Source organism: Piliocolobus tephrosceles, chromosome 2, assembly GCF_002776525.5.
Source record: "Piliocolobus tephrosceles isolate RC106 chromosome 2, ASM277652v3, whole genome shotgun sequence".
NCBI classification, from domain to species: Eukaryota; Metazoa; Chordata; class Mammalia; order Primates; family Cercopithecidae; genus Piliocolobus; species Piliocolobus tephrosceles.
This window is the reverse complement of record NC_045435.1, coordinates 139,571,340-139,591,339: the sequence shown is the minus strand read 5'-3', so window position 1 is coordinate 139,591,339 and position 20,000 is coordinate 139,571,340. Positions and strand designations below refer to the sequence as shown.

The 20,000-nt window shown below is 36.1% G+C and overlaps 1 protein-coding gene across 2 annotated transcripts in view; it reads left to right on the top strand.

Annotated features, from left to right (window-relative positions):
• The window catches only part of CMC1 (C-X9-C motif containing 1), a 78,642-nt gene extending 59,593 nt beyond the window's left edge, over positions 1–19,049 (top strand). For both annotated transcript variants that reach the window (XM_023207261.2, XM_023207260.1), the window contains 2 exons: positions 15,663–15,753; positions 18,792–19,049. In XM_023207261.2, the coding sequence (XP_023063029.1) occupies positions 15,663–15,753; positions 18,792–18,912 (212 nt within the window). In that variant the 3' untranslated portion in view covers positions 18,913–19,049. The remainder of the gene's footprint in view (positions 1–15,662; positions 15,754–18,791) is intronic.
• Positions 19,050–20,000: the final 951 nt, after the last annotated feature.

Here is a 20,000-nt window from a genome sequence, read left to right as displayed (position 1 = left end):
TTTTTTTTTTTCCATAGTATTCTGTAAGGTGTAGAGAGTACCAAACCACAATACAGATGTGTTTCTTCAATTCTTGTCCCTGCCAGTTTTCCTCCTGTGAAATAACCATGGTTATCAGTTTTCTTACATATTCTTTCATAGCCATTATGTGCTTGCAGACATACCCCCCACACATACACACATACACACCCCTGAAACACAGAAATGATAACGTTCTATAATACTCTTCTGTACCTTGCTGTTTTCACTTTTATGTCTTAGAGATCATTCCCTATCAATGTGCTATTTTTTTTTTAATGGCTACATAGTATTTTGTGATACAGTATTAATACTTAAGCAGTTGGTGTTACTGTGATAGGTTTGATGACATCACCAAAAACCACATTTATATAAAAATACTTTTTGCTTCGGGTGAGAGAAGACAAGATGAGAAATGGCTAATAATATGTCATTCTTTTAATGATTCCTCACAGATGGTAACCTATTTACTACTATTTTGGAGACAAGGCCATACTCTGTCACCTAGGCTGGAGTGCAGTGGCATGATCACAGCTCACTACAGCCTTGACCTCCTGGGCTCAAGCGATCCTCCCACCTCAGCCTCCCAAGTAAATAGGACTACATGTGTGTGCCACCATACCCAGCTAATTTTAAAAATTATTTATGGAGGCGGGGTCTCACTGTGTTCCTGAGGCGGGTCTTGAACTCCTGGATTCAAATGATCCTCCTGCTTTAGCCTCCCAAAGTGTTGGAATTACAGGCATGAGCCACTGCACTCGGCTTACTGATTTATTTTTGTTAAGAAAGACATATACATAGTCAATATCTGAATTGAATGAGAAATTCGACTGCGATCGAATTTGGAGAATTTACTTTATGGATGCTGTATTTTTTTTTTTTAATAGGAGATGCTAATGTTTTTTAAGCCAGTTAAATAAATAAATTTGACAAATGAGCATATTATAAAGTGGGTGACAAGGATTTGTTAATAGTCTGGAAATCACATACCTTGAGGAGGCAGCAAAGTTTGAACTGGTGCTGAGCCAGGAGAAGAGAAAAAAATCTGAATGTTACTGCCTATAGTGTATGATGAAGCGGCAGCATTAGACTAGCTTTTTTCAGCCTATACTACTCCCATCCCCCATCAACACATACACGCTATGGAACTGGCTGCCTTGTGAGTTAAGGAGTTTTCTATCACCACAAATGTTTAAACAGTAAGACGGAGTAGGAAACACTTTCTGAAATAAGATCAAGTGACCTCTACAGGCCTTTCACACTCTAACCTTTTTGATTCCAGAAGTCTAGAACAAGACAGCTGGTCTTCTTGTCCAGGGCCCTCGATAAGTAGTGTTTAATGGTCACTGTTGACTCATACTTATTGCCAGAATGGGCTGTAGACCACATGCAAGTATGAAAAAGTCCAGCAGGTTAGTTTATTACTTACATTACTAAAAACATGGATCCTACTTTTGTTTCTCCATTGTGTAGGTGATGGGAGAAGGCAAAGCATCTGCTAGAGGCAAGAAATCCTAGAAGGCTCCATGTTCAGAAGTTTGCCAGTTTGTGTGCGTGTGTGTGTGTGTGTGAGAGAGTTGCTTTTATCAATATCTATTAATGAATTGGTCTTTTAACATTGGAGACTGTGTGAGGCAGCAAAGAGTTGGGATATGTAAGAAAAATGTATTTGGGGAGACTTAGGGAATCTTTTCCATGTGATCTCTTAGAAAAGATAGGGGGATTCGGTGCTTTCATTGTCCACACCAGGCTGTGCGAATGTCTCCCTTTCAAATTCTGGTAGCACTTAATATCTGAAACATGAAATGTAGCACTTCATTATATTTTGTTTGAAAAAGCCCCCTTCTAATGTGTAAAATCTTTATTTTAAATATTTAAATATATTTTATGGGAATACTGGAAAACAGTATGGAATCAGAGAGTTGAGGTATCTGATGCTATTTGGTTTTATATGGTTGCTAAGTGGTCATTTAACAAAAAATCAGCAACAGTGTCTACTTTATTCTTTCCTATGGTCGTGATACAATGTGATGAACCATTGCCACTTGCTTCCCAGGTCTCATTTGTGACCTCATGTGAGATACTTGGCCTAGGTTAAGTCTCTATTGCATGGGCATGGAAATTTCTACCAAGCATAGGAGTTTTTCCTGTGTTCTGGAAAGGAATAAGTGAGATCCAATAGTAATTACAGATGTTTTTCTGAAGTGAAAAGACCTGGTTCTAAACCAGTCTATGTATGCCACACTATTTAATCTTGGAATGTGATGTAGCCTATTTAAAGTTCAGTTTATTCATCTGACAAATGAAGATAAAAATAGGGCTTACTTGATAGTGTTTTTGTACAATTCCAGTGAGCTAGCATACATGGAGTATCTAGTATAGTAGTGCCTGGTACAAAGTAAACACTCAATTTATCTTAGTTGCCATTTTCATGTTTTTATTGCTATTACTACTGACATTGTTAACTACCTTGCAAAAAATGATTAGGAAGTTGTCATGGGAAAATGGAAGAAGAAGAAAAAGGCCACCTGAAATAAGACAGTTTTTATTCAACATTATTAATGTATTCTTGACTTTTGGTTTTCCATCATCTATGTTCCTAGTGTTTAAACTCCTTCTTGTAAGAATCACATTTTAATTTCAAATTTATATTCTGATCAACTGAGATAATGAATCTCAGTATCCTCCTGAAACTTAATTTTCCCATGAAACCCCAAAGTTTTGTTACTGTGTTTTTGAATTTTGTTTATGAATAAATTCTGAATACAGCCTTTACTAAACTGAAGAGATAGTCATGATAAAAGTACAGTGTTGGGAATTTTGATCTTTGTCAAAGGAATTAGATAACAGTAATGGCAGAGATTGTTTAGCAACATATTTAAAAAAATTAGAGTGAGTTAAATCAACTAAAACCTCGTAGAAAATGAGAATTATTAACATTCCTTCAATTAATTCACTTATTTATTCAGCTATTTGTTAGATAAATATATATGAATATTTACAGATATTCATTTGTATACAAATAAATACACAAATATTTGTTGAATAAATATAAGCTAAGCAAGTAAGCTTTGCTGAATGATTATTTTTTACTTTAGTCTTTATTTTCTTAAATATTTTATTTTGATTAGGTATTTTAATAGGCTTAGAAAGGATCAGTGGATAAGAAAATATGTTTTAAGGAAAGATATGGCAGATAACTAAGCCTAGAGTGATCCTAAGTTATAAATCATGAAACAGTAGCCAAATCATCATCAGACACCTCTTTGCATCTCACCTGAAGTATAGGGAACTGAAAATGTCTTCAGCTGTGTTGTCCAACGTGGTCACCATTAGACATACATGGCTATTTTAATTAAAATGAAAAATTTAGTTCTGCAGCTGCATTAGCCATATTCAGCTTGGGCAACATAGTGAGACCCTGTCTTTTTAAAAAAATACACATCTTATTTAACCTAATATATCCAAAATATCTTTTTAACATGCAGCCAATTTAAAAATTTTTAATGAGATGTTTTATATTCCTTTTGTCACTGGATTTTTTTCATTTTCTGCCTATGTTAGGTAGAATAATAGTCCCCAAAGATGTCCCAGTCATAATCCCTGAAATCTGTGAATATGGATATAAGGAATAACTGTCCTAGAGAACTGAAAATAAAAGCTATGTTTAATGTATCAAACATACGAAGTCAGGATTTTTATCTGTTCTAATCCCCTCACTGGAGTTATGTGAATCTAAGGTATTTCTGGACAGTATGGCTTAAAATAAAATTGTAACATAAAAACTGTTGGGTGATTTTCACTCATCTTAGTAGATGTCTCAACAGCATTTGACAATGATGATTATTTCTTCCTTGACCCAAACTTTCCCAGAAAATACAGTCATCTGATGGATACATTTTGTTAGTTTTTATATTTTAAAGTTATAGTCAAATAATTTATAGAAGAATGAAGACAGTGACTTTAGGAAGTATAATAAGAATTTAAACATAGCAAGCCCCAATTTTTATTCCCTATTTTACTTGTTCTGAAAGTTTTATAACTTAGAATGGTTTATGTCCTTTGATTGCCACTAACTGCTCATCATGAACCTAGAACATAATCTGTTTTAAAGATTCTGACTCCATATAGCTCTAATAGGTTCTAGTTTACCATTAATCTTTAAATTTTTTTTTTCTTTAGATTTGAGGAGTACATGTGGAGGTTTGTTACATGAATATATTGTATAATGCAGTGGTTTGAACGTCTATTGAACCATCACCCAAACAGTGATTATAGTAACCAATAAGTAGTTTTTCAGCCCTTGTGCTTCCTCCTTCCCTCCCATTTTGGACTCCCCAGTAGCTATAGTTTATATCTTTATGTCCCTGCATACCTATTGTTTAGCTTGTATTTATAAGTGACAACATGCAGTAATCTATTTCTCTTTTAATTCACTTAGGATAATGGCCTCCAGCTAAATCTATGTTGCTACAAAGGACATGTTTTCATTTTTATGGCTGTGTAATATTCCATGGTCTATATGTACCACATTTTCTTTCTCCCTTCCACATTGATGGACAGCTAGGTTGATTCCATGACTTTGCTGTCATGAATAATGCCGCAGTAAACATACAAGGGCAAGTGTCTTTTCGGTAGAATGATTTCTTTTCCTTTGGGTAGCTATCCAGTAGTGGGATTATCCAGTTCTACTTTTAGTTCTTCTAGAAATCTCCAAACTACTTTCCACAGGGATTGAACTAATTTACATTCTGTTTATAAGCATTCCCTTTCTCTGTATCCTCAACAACATCTCTTAGTCCTTTGTTGGATGCACAGTTTGCAAGTATTTTCTCCTTTTCTCTAGGTTGTCTGTTTGCCCTGTTGATAGTTTCTTTTGCAGGGCAGAAGCTCTTTAGTTTAATTAGGTCCCAATTGTCAATTCTTCTTTTTGTTTCATTTACTTTTGAGGTCTTAGTCATAAATTTTTTGCCTAGGCCAATGTCCGGAAGAGTTTTTCATAGGTTTTCTTCTAGGAATTTTTGTTTTGTTTTGTTTTGTTTTGTTTTGTTTTGTAGTTTGAGGTCTTACGTTTAAGTCTTTCATCCATCTTGAGTTAATTTTTGTATATAGTGAGAGGTAGAGATTGAGTTTCATTCTTTTGCATATGGCTAGCCAGTTTTCCCAGCACCATTTATTGAATAAAGTATCCTTTCCCCAGTGTTTGTTTTTGTTTACTTTGTTGAAGATCAGTAGGTTGTAGGTGTGCAGCTTTATTTCCAGGTTCTCTAGTCTGTTCCATTGTTCTGTGTGTCTATTTTTGTACCAGTCCCATGCTATTTTGGTTCCATAGCCTTGTAGTATATTTTAAAGTTGGATAATGTGATGCTTCCAGCTTCGTTCTTTTTGTTTAGGATTACTTTGCTATTTGGGCTCTTTTTTGGTTGCATACAAATTTTAGGATAGTTTTTTCCTATTCTGTGAAAAATGACATTGGTAATTTGATAGGAATAGCATTGAATCTGTAAATTGCTTTGTGCGTTATAGGCATTTTAATGACATTGACACTTCCAATCCATGAGCATGGGTTATTTTTTCATTTGTTTCATCTGTGATTTCTTTCAGCAGTGTTTTGTAGTTCTTGTAGAGCTCTTTCACCTCCTTGGCCAGATGTATTTGTGTGTGTGTGTGTGGCTATTATAAATGGGATTGAGTTATTTTTTGCATGATGATTTTGTATCCTGAAACTTTACTGATGTCATTTATCAGATCCAGTGGTCTTTTAGAGGAATCTTTAGCGTTTTCTACATATATAATAATTGTTGGTGAACTACTTACGTCTTTAAAATGAATAATTTTTTTTTTTTTTTTTTTTTTTTTTTTTGAGACAGAGTCTTGCTCTTGTTGCCCAGACTGGAGTCCAGTGGCACTATCTCGGCTCCCTGCAACCTCTGCCCCCTGGATTCAAGCAATTCTCCTGCCTCAGCCTCCTGAGTAGCTAGGATTACAGGTGCCCGCCACCACACCCGGCTAATTTTTGTACTTTTAGTAGAGACAGGGTTTCACCATGTTGCCCAGGCTGATCTCTAAATCCTGACCTCAGATGATCCGCCCACCTTGGCCTCCCAAAATGCTGGGATTATAGGTGTGAGCCACCGCACCCAGCCAAAATGAAATATTTTTAAAAATATTAATGACTCATAATTTTGTTGAAGTGAAGATGGCCATCTTTTTGGCTCCATAATTTTAAAACATTTTTACTTTTAGATTTACAAATACTATTCCCTTTTAATAACCTTTTAAATACATCTGTCTTCAGCATTTGGATCAAGTACATTTCAACACACAGATATCATGAAAGATGGAAGAATACTGCGTTGCCCTGTTTTTAGCACAGTGGGTTACAAGTTTTTGTTACATTATACTTCATGAAAAATCACTCCTGTTAAATGTCTAATAGGATGAGAATACTATATTTCCTTTTTGTCCTTAAAAATGTATTATTCAGGCCAAGTCAAGAGAATTGCTTGAGGCCAGGACTTCAAGACCAGCCTGTGCAATATAGTGAGACCTTGTCTCTATGAAAAGTAAAAATAAAAAAATTAGCTAGGCGTGGTGCCACACACCTGTAGTCCTAGCTACTTGGGAGGCTGAGGTGGGAGGATCACTTGAGCCCAGAGTTCAAGGCTACAGAGAGCTATGATCTTACCAGTGCCCAGCCTGGGTGACAAGAAAAAAAGTATTACTCACTCATCAGTTCCTGATTTTGAGAAAATTTATCTGGGATACTGTCATCTGAAGACTTATAGTCAATATGATTATGTGCTTATATCATCAATTTCATCATCTTCATTAAATTCTAGAGTGCTGCTGTTGGTTTCTTTGCATTCTTCTAATTCATCAAATAATTGTAAAACATCTTTTGGCCGGTTTTTCCCCGTACTGTGGTAGCATGTTAGTTTTCTGTTGCTATTGTAACAAATTATACAAACTTAGTAGCTTTATTAAGACAATACAAATTCATTATATTATAGTTCCATAGTTCTGAAGTGTGACAGGTCTCACTGGGCTAAAATCAAGGTGTTAGCAGAGCTGTGTTTGTTTCTGGAGACTCTAGGGGAAAGTCTGTTTCCTTGCCTTTTTCAGCAAAGGTGAAGGTATTCTCTTTTTTCCATCTTTAAAGCCAGCAAGATAGAATCTCTCTGACTCTGTTTCCATCATCTCATCTCTTTTCTCCTGTTCTCTTCTGCATCTGTCTTTCACTTTTAAAGACCCTTGTGATTATTTTGGGCCTTCCCAGATAACCTCCCTATTTTCAACTGATTAGCAAACTTAATTCTGTCTGCATCCTTAATTCCCATTTCCTGTGTATCTTAACATATTCATGGGTTTCCGGGATTATGACTGGGACATCTTTGGGGACTATTATGCTACCTAACAGAGGCAGAAAATGAAAAAAAAATTCAAATCTTAACTGTATTCAGTGAAAGCTTTAAGAAAAAAGAAAAGAAAAAGCTACTTTTATATCTTCATAAACAGTAATACAATACATTGAACACTATAGTAAATATGATGGAATAATGAAAGCTTTATTTCACTATTGCATCCTTCTAGGGGATTTCATCATTTTCTTTTCTTATCGTAGTTATTTTTAGCATAGTTGGAAATAACTGACAGGCTATGATGCAATAATTTCTACTATGATGAAATTAAATGTTTGAAGATACAGAAAAAATAAGATCGATAAATTATATATTGAATCTTAGCTTTACACCAAGATCAAATGATCCTATTTGATAAAATGAATTTTGTTGTATTAAAAATAGGTCAATTTTCTTTAGATTTTTGGAGGACTCTAAGAACGAATAAAGTCGTAAAATATCTTTGAAGTCATTATAAAATTACTTGTAAAAGAAACCTGCACTGGTGGCTCACGCCTGTAATCCCAGCACTTTGGGAGGCTGAGGTGGGTGGATCACGAGGTCAGGAGATCGAGAGCATCCTGGCCAGCATGGTGAAACCCCATCTCTACTGAAATACAAAAAAATTTGGCAGGTATGGTGGCACATGCCTGTAGTCCCAGCTACTCCGGAGACTGAGGCAGGAGAATCGCTTGAACCTGGGAGACTGAGGTTGCATTGAGCCGAGATCATGCCACTGCACTCCAGCCCAATGACAGAGCGAGACTCCGTCTCAAAAAAAAAAAAAAAAAGAAGAAGTCCGCAAAACTAAAATTGGGTCTAGTGGACCCTGATTTTATACTGAGGGTCAAATGCTTGGTTTCCTTGCTTTCTCTGATGCCACATAGTCCTCTGTATTTTTCCAGTTTCTTCTTTTTTCTCCTAGCGTGAAGTGTTAGGATTCCTCAGTGGTTGTCCAGGGCTTCTTTTCATTATTTTTGTTAAGTTACTGCTATCAAAACAGTATCTTCAGAACTTGCTTCAGAATCATAGCTAACTGCCTTCTACTTGGATGATTCACAGGCTCCCTAACTGAACATGTCCTAAATTCGTTGTCATCTTTATTCCATCTTCCTCCACCAAAACAGAACAAATTCATATGCTATTCCTTTTTGATGAGTGTGTGTTATGTACAACAGTGCTTTTGTTTGTTTTTCTGGTGTTTTTTAAGTCATCAACCTGGGCCATCATGCACCCAGCAAGAAAATTAGGGGTTATCCTTGATTCCTCCTTCTATTACACTCATAAATAACTATATTCCAAGTCCTGTTAGTTCTCTCTGGTTTCATTTTTATTCACTCACTTCTGTCCTTTCCTACTTGTCTGCCACAGGTTTAAATGTTTTTAGCCCCTTGGACTGTTGTACTAACTTTCTATCCAGTTTTCTTATTTCCAGTTCTGTTTCCCCTGCCTACTCTAAAGTTCTGTGAAGAAGAAAACATGATCTTGTCATTCCACTGCGTAAACCCTTTTGAGGATTTTGATAATCCTTAGAACACAGCCTAAACATTTGAATATTGCCTACTGGTCATACTTGGTGCATACCTTTTCTCCTCCACCTGACATCCACCCCTCCCACCCCACACACATACAAGCTAATAGCAAATGTACCAACCATTCTGAATTATTCTCTGTAATATGTCCTGCCTGTTCACCTCCAGATCTTCTGTGCCCTTGCCTTTGTCCAGAATACTGTTCCCTCTCTTCCTTTGCTAACACAGCATGGTGTACATCATAGCTTAAGAGTACTTCATATTGGAATTCCCTCCTGAGTATGTTTGAGGTTCCCATTCTGTGCTTCCATAGCACCCTCCCTGCCCAGAGCAGGTATCAACTCAACTGTTAGCATTTGAAGATTACTTGTCTTCTTCAGGGACTGTTGTTAGCTCCCACAGAGTAGGAACCTTCTCTTTCTTACTCTACATGGTAACCCCAGAAGCTAGCACAGTGTTTAAACGCACAGTAGGTACTTTGAAAATGTTTGTTGAATGAATGAATGATATTTTATGAGCCCCTGGATAAATGAGAAAATACTTAAATATTGTAATTTATTGAATCAGCTAATACATGTGAATCATTAATTAACTCATTGGACAGTGCCTATTATAAACACAATAAATATTAGCTATTATTGTTGCTATCATGAAGATAGGAATGTAGGTAATTTTTTCTTTTTCGTTCTACTTTGGTAATTAAAGAAAAACTAACGCAGTATTTACAAATGAATCTTTTCTTAAAAATTAAGGTAATGATTTGGTGATTTCCCATCTGCAGTATATAGATTTGCCTTTGAAAATGGAAATGTTTTTAAAGGTGTAGTGCAGGAAGAAGCCACTCTTTCAATATATGTCCTGTAAAATAGCAATCCCCAGCCTTTTTGGCACCAGGGACCAATTTTGTGGAAGACACTTTTGCAGTGGTTTTGGGATGAAACTGTTCCACCTCAGATCATCAGCCATTAGTTAAGAGTCTCATAAGGAACGTGCAGCCTAGATCCCTTGCATGCACCGTTCTTCACAGGAGGGTTTGTGCTCCTGTGAGAATCTAATGCCGCCGCTGATCTGACAGGAGGTGGAGCTCAGGCAGTAATGCTCCCTAGCCAGACGCTCACCTCCTGCTGTCCTGCCCAGTTCCTAACAGGCCATGGACTGGTACCAGTCTGCAGTGCGGAATTTGGGGGACCCATGTTGTAAAAGGTGTTTATCATTTCTAGACATTATATTTTTCCATGTGAACTGATAGTTTTATGGATCTTTAGAAAATTGTGGTACTTTTTTTTTTTTTTTTTTGTAGGGGTGGGTGGCTAGAATGTTTGCTGGAAAAGATTTGTGCACTTTTTTCAGCTTACTTGAATTTATCCTAATTTACTTCTCATCCAATCTGGAATTAATTTATATTTGGCTTTGTCTGTGGGTTGGATTCGATTCTTTCCAAAAGCCAAAGTACTTAGATCATTGATGCAGAGGTCACAGGGAGACCTACAATTCTGTTACTAAATTTTATAGACTAATGTATATGAAGTCAGAAGCTTATGAAATACCGTTCATGCTGTTGATTTTACAGAATAATGTGCTGTGTGTCCCTCTGGCCTTGATTTCCTTCAGCTGAGCAGTCATGAGAAAGAAGAGGACAAAAATATTGTCTTCATTGTCTCTGCTTTGGTTCAGACTTTCATCACTGCATTGAAAACTGAGGGTGACCTCCTGTTGTCTTCAGGCACTTTTTACTTCACAGCTTCCAGAAGGGATGATGATTACTGAGAGTGGCGCAGCTCTTAGGCATCGTCTAGAGGGACCTGACATTAGACTGTTCACTACAGAAGTAATCACATAAAAGATAACTTTTCTTGAGAAAATTTAGTTGTAGATTTTAATTTACATCACAGATTTAAAACTGCAGATACCTTTGTCTGAAGGGAAATCTTACTAAAAGTCAGCACTTAGACCCTCTTTCAAATTTTATCATTTTTAGTCCTATGTTTTTAAAACCTCTTACAATTCACTAACTGTTCAAAAGATCTTTCCTACATTAAGTTTAAAGTACCTCTCTGCTTTTATTCTTATCTAGTTTTATGTAAGGAAAGTTTTGTGATTCAGATTCCTATTTATAGAGTTGATATGATGTATTATGAATTTAGGGTGATTTTTAAGTCTGCCCTACTATGTTCTTTAATAAACAGGATGTCCTAATTTTTTTCCACCCATTAAGATGATGGTGCAGTTATGGAAATATTACCTATAGCTTATATGTTAAAATTCTAAATTATATTGGTATCCAAATGTGCCTTTGCTTTTTGTAATGCTGGGAGAAAATAGGCATTTTTTTGAAGACTTTACTGGCTAAGGAAATTAAAGTACTGAAAAGTTAGGAATAAGTGCTGTGTCTAAAGATAGTTGTGAAAAAATTCATTTTAAAATCAAATTAATGGAGATATGAACAGAGTGGTTCTAATCAGAGAAATGAAATAATGGGGATTATTTCTTTTAATTTGGTGTGTTTTAAAATTGTCATCTCAGTGAATGCTTTAGTTCTAACTGGATAACTGCATTTGCAAAGTAATGATGTTGCTTGAAACTATGTGCAGCGAAAGTGTAAAAGATGAACTATCTGCTATTTCTAGTTCAATGCACAGTTGCCATATTTATCCTTTGCTCGATTAAGAAACCATATTATTGGGAATTATTTAAATATTGAAGTATATCTGGAAGTTCCATAAATTAAATAAGTTAAAAAAATTAATTACTTCTGTTACTGTTTTATATGGAAGCTCCCAAGTTTTTTTCATATCATAGTTAAACTGGAAATTATATAGGCTACTGGTACTTAATTACAATGTGAATAATTATTTTATCCATTATGTTAAAGTTAGGAGAAGACTTTATCTCTTTGTGGTTTTTTCCCTAGATAATCTTGAGCCAAATTTAATTATATCCAAAGAATTTTTTTAAAATTATTTTTTTGAGGCAGAGTCTCACTCTGTTGCCTAGACTGGAGTGCAGTGGTGTGATCTCAGCTCACTGCAGCCTTCCATTCCTGGGTTCAAGTGATTCTCCTGCCTTGGCCTCTCAAGTAGCTGGGATTACAGGCGCTGCCACCATGCCCAGCTGATTTTTATATTTTTAGTAGAGATGGGGTTTCACCATGCTGGCCAGTCTGGACTCAAGCTCCTGGCCTCAAGTGATCCACCCACCTTAGCCCCCAAAGTGCTGGGATTACAGGTGTGAGCCACCGTGCCTGGCTTCAGAGAATATTTTTACCAACAGTATATGATATTACGTGGTTTCCTTAAGATAAATGAAGAGTTTACAAAAGAAAGACACAGAATTTTATGTTCTTGATATCTTAAAGAAAAAATTGAGTATTCATTACTTTAAACCTTTGAATAACTTTTAACAATCTCTCCACATTCCTACTGTTTATTGATATTCTTTTGTATTATCTTAAGATAGACTGAATTGAATGAAATTTGATTTTTATAGTTTTTGATAGTAATTAAAATTATTGATAGAATCAGATATACAAGCTCTTTAACATTTAACATAAATTGAAAGATGGAAGTGATTTAAATTGGATTTGTTTCAGAATTTGATTTTAGAAATCAGTTGGCAGTATTAGCAGCATCACTATTATATGAATATATGCTAATGTAGAATGAAAGAAAGGTCCTCATTAAAATCATGTTGCTAAACAAGTGACAAAAACCTTACAGACAGCTTTAGGCTTCAGGTCAGTCACATTTACTCCTGAAGAGATATGGACAAGTGTGAAAGTATATAGACTATGCCTTTATTGTGATCAGAACACATAAATGCTATTTTGTACCAGTTCCCTACCAAGGACATTTTTATTAATAGTAGACAAAACAAATCTTAATGCAATGCCTAAGCATCCTATTCTCAAGTTAAGGTAAAATATTGGGTTTGTTAAATTCAGAAAGTAAACATTTGCTAACAGCCATTGTGTCTGTGTTTTCCAGAAAAGGACTAAAGTTTGGTCAACTAGTGTGTTTTCATGAGGCAAAATTCATTATCTAATTACCTTTCTTCCAGACATTATTTGAGTGAACTGGTCTGGTATAGGTATAGTAAGGTGACAGTAAAGGTAAGGTGGTGCAGGGGAATCCAGCCCATGGTTCATTACCACTATTGAACATGGCAGTTCTCTTAAAGAAGCCTTTAGCTAGATTTAGCTAATTCTGGAGTAAGTTTATATACATATTGTTTGAGGATTGCCCATGTCTTTGGGGATCGTAGTCTTTGCTTATGTAAAGGTAGATCTTAACATCATGCTATAAATAGAAAAATTAACATGTAAGAATAGATAGGCATTCCAGAGTGAAAGATAATTGACTTTTAGATAGCCATGTGGCTACCCTTCAGCGTCTGCACTGAAGGTGAGCTGGCTGTAAGTCCGCTTTGCCTTTTGAGTGTTAGGGAGTCCTTAGTCAAAGGGCACAAAGGAATTTCCCTTGGTTTGATTTGACCTGTGTGCCCAGCTCCTCTGCATCAAGAGGAACAAGAACATTGGTAGTTGGAATAAAGAAGATACTTGATTACATTTAGAGTCTAACAGGCTGGGTTGGGAATGAGAGAGCAAATGTTGGGACTGCTGAGACTAGTGAAGCAGAAGCCAAAGGGAACTAATCCTGTGTGTCCTTGAAGGGGAATACTATGTATCAACTCATTTTATGTGATCACGCACATTATTTGAATTAAAGTCATTTCTTGCATCCCTTGTTCCTTCTTCCTATTCCACCAATTTTCTTGGAAGTATCACTATGATGTTGTGAGTGGATACAGGTATCTATGCTGTAGGACTCTTGTCCCAGCAAAGCCCCCATAATGAATTTTTTTTTTTTTTTTTTTTTGAGACAGAGTCTCACTCTGGTCCCCCAGGCTGAAGTGCAATGGCACGATCTTGGCTCACCGCAACCTCCGCCTCCTAGGTTCAAGCAATTCTCCTGCCTTAGCCTCCTGAGTAGCTGGGATTACAGGCACCTGCCACCACGCCCGGCTAATTTGTGTATTTTTAGTAGAGACAGGTTTCACCATGTTGGCCAGGCTGGTCTCGAACTCCTGACCTCAGGTGATCCGCCCGCCTCGGCCTCCCAAAGTGCTGGGATTACAGGCTTGAGCCACCGTGCCTGGCCCATCATAAATTTTTTATGCATTTAATCTCATTTTTGGTTGCTTGTGGTTTAAAAATATTTTTGTTACATAAGTATGTATTTTCATGGACATTCCTAAAATTATCTGTTTAAGACAATTATAAATAATGTATAATCCCCAGTACCTGGAAGGATAACACATAGCTTAAGAGAGGAATCTTAATTATTTTGTATTTTAAAAGTTACAAAACATATTGAGAAAACACAATCCACAATTTATTTTTATTTTTATTTTTATTTTTTTGCCTACAGCTTCTTTGTAAGGACGATGTTTAAGATCTCACTTGGAAATAGTTGCTTACTTACAGTAGATTAGGGGTGGCAGAGTCTGGAACTAGAGCAGTCAGTGGTCAGAAGGAGGGACCAGAGTAGTTCACGAGAGTAGCTGCAAGAGATGAGGAGCAAAGCATATTGTCCTGTGTAAGGAATAAGACAGGACTGAGTCTGACCCAAAGCAAACACAAGACAGAGTAGTAAGTGGCCCAGCTGTGGGTAGCATAGGTACCAGGCTTTTCTGGGTTTGTGGTCCTGAAAAGGCAGAATACTCAAGGTGCCAATACAATTTAAAGGGCAAACTAGCAGAGTGGAAATTTGACAGAAAGCCATTTGAAATATCTAGGGCACCTAGAACTTCCTTGGGAATGAAATGGGAGTCCTGTTATTAGAAGTTAAGAAACCATGGCAGGGTTGTGTAAAAGCAAAGGGATGCCTTGATGCCATCAGGTGGGAATCCACTGGCTTTTGTTGCCAGGTACTAAGAAGACATGCAGAGACTAGACAACAGATACCAATGTCTGCAAACAATTCCCCTTCAAAGGAGGAGGCAACTCTTCGTATTTCTCCTGGAATATATAGTCATGCACTGCATGGTGATGTTTAGATCAACGATAGACTACATATATGATGGTGGTTCCATAAGATGATAATGCTGTATTTTTACTGTACCTTTTCTATGTTTGGAAATGTTTAGATACACAAGTACTTACCTTTCTGTTATAATTGCCTGCAGTATTCAGTACAGTAACATATGGTACAGGTTTGTGGCCTAGGCTATAGCAAATAGCCTAGGTGTCTACTCAGCTTTACCATCTAGGTTTGTGTAAGTACACTCTGATCTTTGGACCACGATGAACTTGTCAAATGATGCATTTCTCAGAACGTATCCTCATTGTTAAGCAGCCCATAATTGTACTGTTTCTCTACTAGAAATCCTATCTCTACATCCTGTCTCTTTGAAGTCTCCTTGCCCTTCATCTGAGAAGTCCTCTCTCACTCCTCTCAAATCACATTTATTTCTACAAAGTAAATATCACTCATCTTATTCTGCCTTTTACTGGTGCACATGTTTTTGTTGAGCTTGATACCATGTGCCAAGCACAATCTACCTAATACATGTTCAAGGCTGCAGTGAGCTATAATCATGCCACTGCACTCCAGCCTGGGTGACAGGCTTTCTTCTAAAAAGAAAAAAAATTGTATGTGTGTGTGTTTATATAGATGTAATTACAAGTAATTTTTTCCTTCCAAATTTATTTCAGATTTTACCAAATGTTGCAAGAACTCTGGAGTTCTTATGGTAGTAAAATGCCGGAAAGAAAACTCTGCGTTGAAAGAATGTCTAACTGCTTAGTAAGTAGTTATCTCAGTGTTTGTGCTTCTGTGTGTATTTGTAGTAGATAAGAGTATGTTATGTAACTCATTACATGTAATATATTCTGTACCTCTCCATACCAAATTTATCATATTGTTGGCTGAGTCTGAAGTTTCAGTATAGTCCTAAAAATGCAACATATTTATGAGTCTTTTCAAATTTTGTCAGCATTGTATCTAATTAAAAAGATGAAGTCAGCAGACAAAAATATATGATTTTTCACTATTTAACAAATCTTTTTTCATGAACAGTCTGATCTGTAAAATATAGTACAGACTGAAAATACACAATAGAATACTATTGTGAAGATAACTGAATTAAAATATCTCTGAGACCTTCTCCAGCCTTGTGATTTGTTGGATTAATATAATTTAACTCCTAGAAAACTGAGATAAATCATATGGATGATATAAAGGTAAATTTAGATTTTTGAAGTTAACCAAATTAACTTTTAAAATAATTTTATAATATGATGTTCACTAATGTTTTGTTGTAGTTCCTTAAATCTAAGTAAAAATGTGTGAAGTTCTTTGAATTCACATGCTGATTTATTCACCCAAGTTCTATCGCCCACATTATTGACAGATAATATTGTAGAATACTTTAGCAAGTATTGTTAATTGAATGTTGAGAGATCTTAGTTTTGGTAAGCCTTTATTTCCTTTAATTTCTCTAGCCTGTGCAGTGTGTATATCAGTATGATATATGTCTTAGGAGATTAAATAACAAAGTAATGAACACCTGAACCCTACATTTTTTTAAAAATAAAATACGTACACATAAACTTATAGACCTTTTTTTAGAATGGTGGAGTTGGAAAAGACTTTAGAGATAATGTAAACTCATCTCTACATTTGCTATATTTGTAGATGATGAAACATAATCAGTGTTGATTTTTTTTCTTAAGTTAATATCAACAGCAGCCCTTATTTATGGTCCAGGTATTGTACTCAGTGCTTTACCATAGTGGAGTGAAACTTCATTCTGTGACTTAATATTCTCTCAGTTCTATTCCCGAGTGCTTCCAAGAAATGTTTACTAAATAAACGAATCCCTTAAACTTTTGTATGACTGAATTGTTAAATTCTGTCTTATATATTGATTAAATAATTTTTCTCTCTCAGATTCAGTCATCATAATTGTTATTGCCAGTTTGACATATTATCCTTCACTCCAGTTGGGGCAGCTCTAGAGCAGAGTAGACAGGAGTCTAGACTGCAGAGGGCAACCTGGGTTCAGCTTCTGCATCAGTGAGAGCTTAGCTAGCCGTGTGACCTTAGGCAGGCTCTTCATTGTAAGAATGAATAATTACACCTTATGGAGTGATTGTGAGGTACTGTATGTAAACACATTTACTATGATAGGTATTCAGTCAATATTAGCTCTTTTTTGATTAGTATTTGTTACTATTTATCTGAATATTAATCATTTGAATATCCTTCTCTCTCTCACCCCCTAGAAATACAAGAAGAAAATAAAAGATTCTAGTCCATCTGAGGGGAGGAGAGGGGCTAGGAAGGATGGCTGTTTCTGCTTGCTTGAAGAGATAAGCAGTGGATGTAACATTAACTGAAAGTAAATGGAAAATTATTAGAGAAAATTTTACTTGACTTTGAGTCCCCAGATACACTAAGAAATAGTATTTGTTCATCTTTAAATAAGAGGGTGTTCTTCTTTGTTAATTACTATTGACATTTCCATGAAATGAATGTAACTGCTTATCCTCTCTCATTTTGAAACATTGTTTTTGCTTACCTCGTACCTTCATTTGTAATCTGATTTCTATCCTTACATCACTGAACCTGTTCTTTTTAAAGGCTCTAATGGGCTGATGGTAGACAAATCCAACAAATTGTTCTTTCTCTTTTATTTGACCTCTCCCTGGCAATCCCTTCTTGAAAGTCTCTGCTGCCTTCCCTGATCATATTTTTTCCCATTTTCCCAACACCTCTCTGTACTTCTCAGTGTTTTTAATCTACTCCTTAAAGTTGGTGATTCCCTAAGTTCTCTTCTCATTCTTAAATCTGAGGAAGTTTAGTTTGCACCCATGAATTCAATTACTTACTGTGGTAAGTAACATTTGTTTCTTTGTTCAAGTCCAAAAATGAACTTGGCTCCTTTGCTCATCCTACGTGTCTTTGTGAATTATACAGTAGTCTAGTGTCTACAGTCTTGTCTCCTAACTCTAACTGGTTATTTCCTGTTGATTACTGAAATTTCCCGCACATCATCTCTTCCTTTTCATTCCTACAGCTCTTCTTTTGGCATGTGCCTTCATCATTTTTTGCCTGGATTATTTTAACCATTTATTGGCTATCTTGCCTCTAACGTTGCTTGCCCCCTTTTGCCCTATCTGCCACATGTTGTCAGATTCATCCAAGACACAAAACTGATCTTACAGGTGAGGTGCTCTATTAATTGTGCCCCATTTTCTTCAGGATAGATTTTCTTAGTATAGCATAAAGGGCACATCATGATTTGACTTTTGCCCATTCCATCTTCATTTCAGGCCTTTTCTCCTATGTGCATAATCTGCTGTAGTGGTACCTATCTACTTGCAGTTTTTCATGCATTAGTTTTTCCTCATCCATGTGCCTTCCCACACTTGCCTTCTATATGGATTTCTGTTGGTCTTTCAAAATACAACTCAAGCATTTCCCCTTGATATCTCTGCCTTCCCCATTTCTTCCTTGTTTCCATGGTGCACTGGGGCATACCTCTGTCACAGTATTTTGTACACTTAAATTTTAATCCGGTCTTTACTTGTCCTTTACACCGTGGGTTCCCAGGACAGAAGCTGTGCTTCTCACTGCTCTATCCTGTGACAGTGCTATATACAAATGAATGATTTGGTCTTCAGTTTGGTAGCATAAAGTTAACAGTGAATTTGTAACCATTATTAAAAGTGTGCTTCTGAAGATTGAGCCTGATGAACCAGATGTCTGAATATTAGTAATTAAGCTTACATTTAACACATGCAAAATTACTTTAAAATATTTTCATTTCCTTCTCATAGCTATGATGATCCAGCCTTTTATGAAGAATGCAAAATGGAATACCTGAAGGAAAGGGAAGAATTCAGAAAAACTGGAATTCCTACAAAGAAAAGGCTACAGAAGGTTCCAACAAGCATGTAGGCGGATACTCAAATGACATTCAGGAACTCTAATATTCATGGAAGTCGTTTTATAGTATAAATCACCTTAAATAATGAACTGAAGCATGCATGTTTGCTTTAATTATGGAAATACTGAAATAAAGATTTTACTTCAAAGTTCTGGTTTCTTAAATGGGAAAGTAGTAGTTACTGAAGTGGGATATGGTTTTCCTGGTCATTCTGGACCTTTTGAAAGTTTTTCCACATTATAGTTCTATAACAGTGATACTGATTTTTTACAGTCCAATATGGTCCTTATATTACTTTTCTTCCAGTGTACAGGCTAATGGCTAATCATGGGAGCCAAAACTAAAGAAAAGCAGGAATGGACACCCTTCAAAGGTGTTAATAATAACTAGGCAGTATAGCAGGATGGCTATGAACCAGAATCCTTCCTGATTCTACCACTTAGCTATACAACTGTGGAAGTAAATCTAATACAGTTTCTGAGGATGCACTGAGTATTGCATATAGCAGCTACACGTACAGTGTATAAGACAGTGCTTCAGACCTGGTGGATGCTCTTATATTGGTAGTTACTGTTAGTAGTAGTACAGGCTCATTTGGAAACTATCTTAGTGCATTTTCTGTTGCTATGGGAGAATACCCAAGACCAGGTAATTTATAAGAAAAGTTTGTTTGGCTCACAGTTCTGGAGTTTATTTGCCAGCAGCTTCTGGCAAGGGTTTTCATACTGCATCAAAACATAACAGGGTGAAAAAATAGAAGGACAAACAAGTGTGGGCAAGCTTTTATAACAACCCGCTCTCTTGAGAATTTATACCTGCAATAACGGCATAAATCCATTCATGAGGGCTCCACCCTCATCACCCTATTACCTCTTAAAGGCTCGGTCTCTTAGTACTGTTAAATTAGCAATTAAGTTTCCAACACATGAACTCTTGGGAGACACACTCAAACCATAGCAGAACCATAGATAAGGAGATACTTACATGAATTAATTTTACTTACATCTTTGATGTAGAATTTTCTAAAACATATGTTCTTAACCTGATAACTCGGCTACTGAGTCCTTTAATCTTACATTTTGAAAAGTTATCTTTCTAG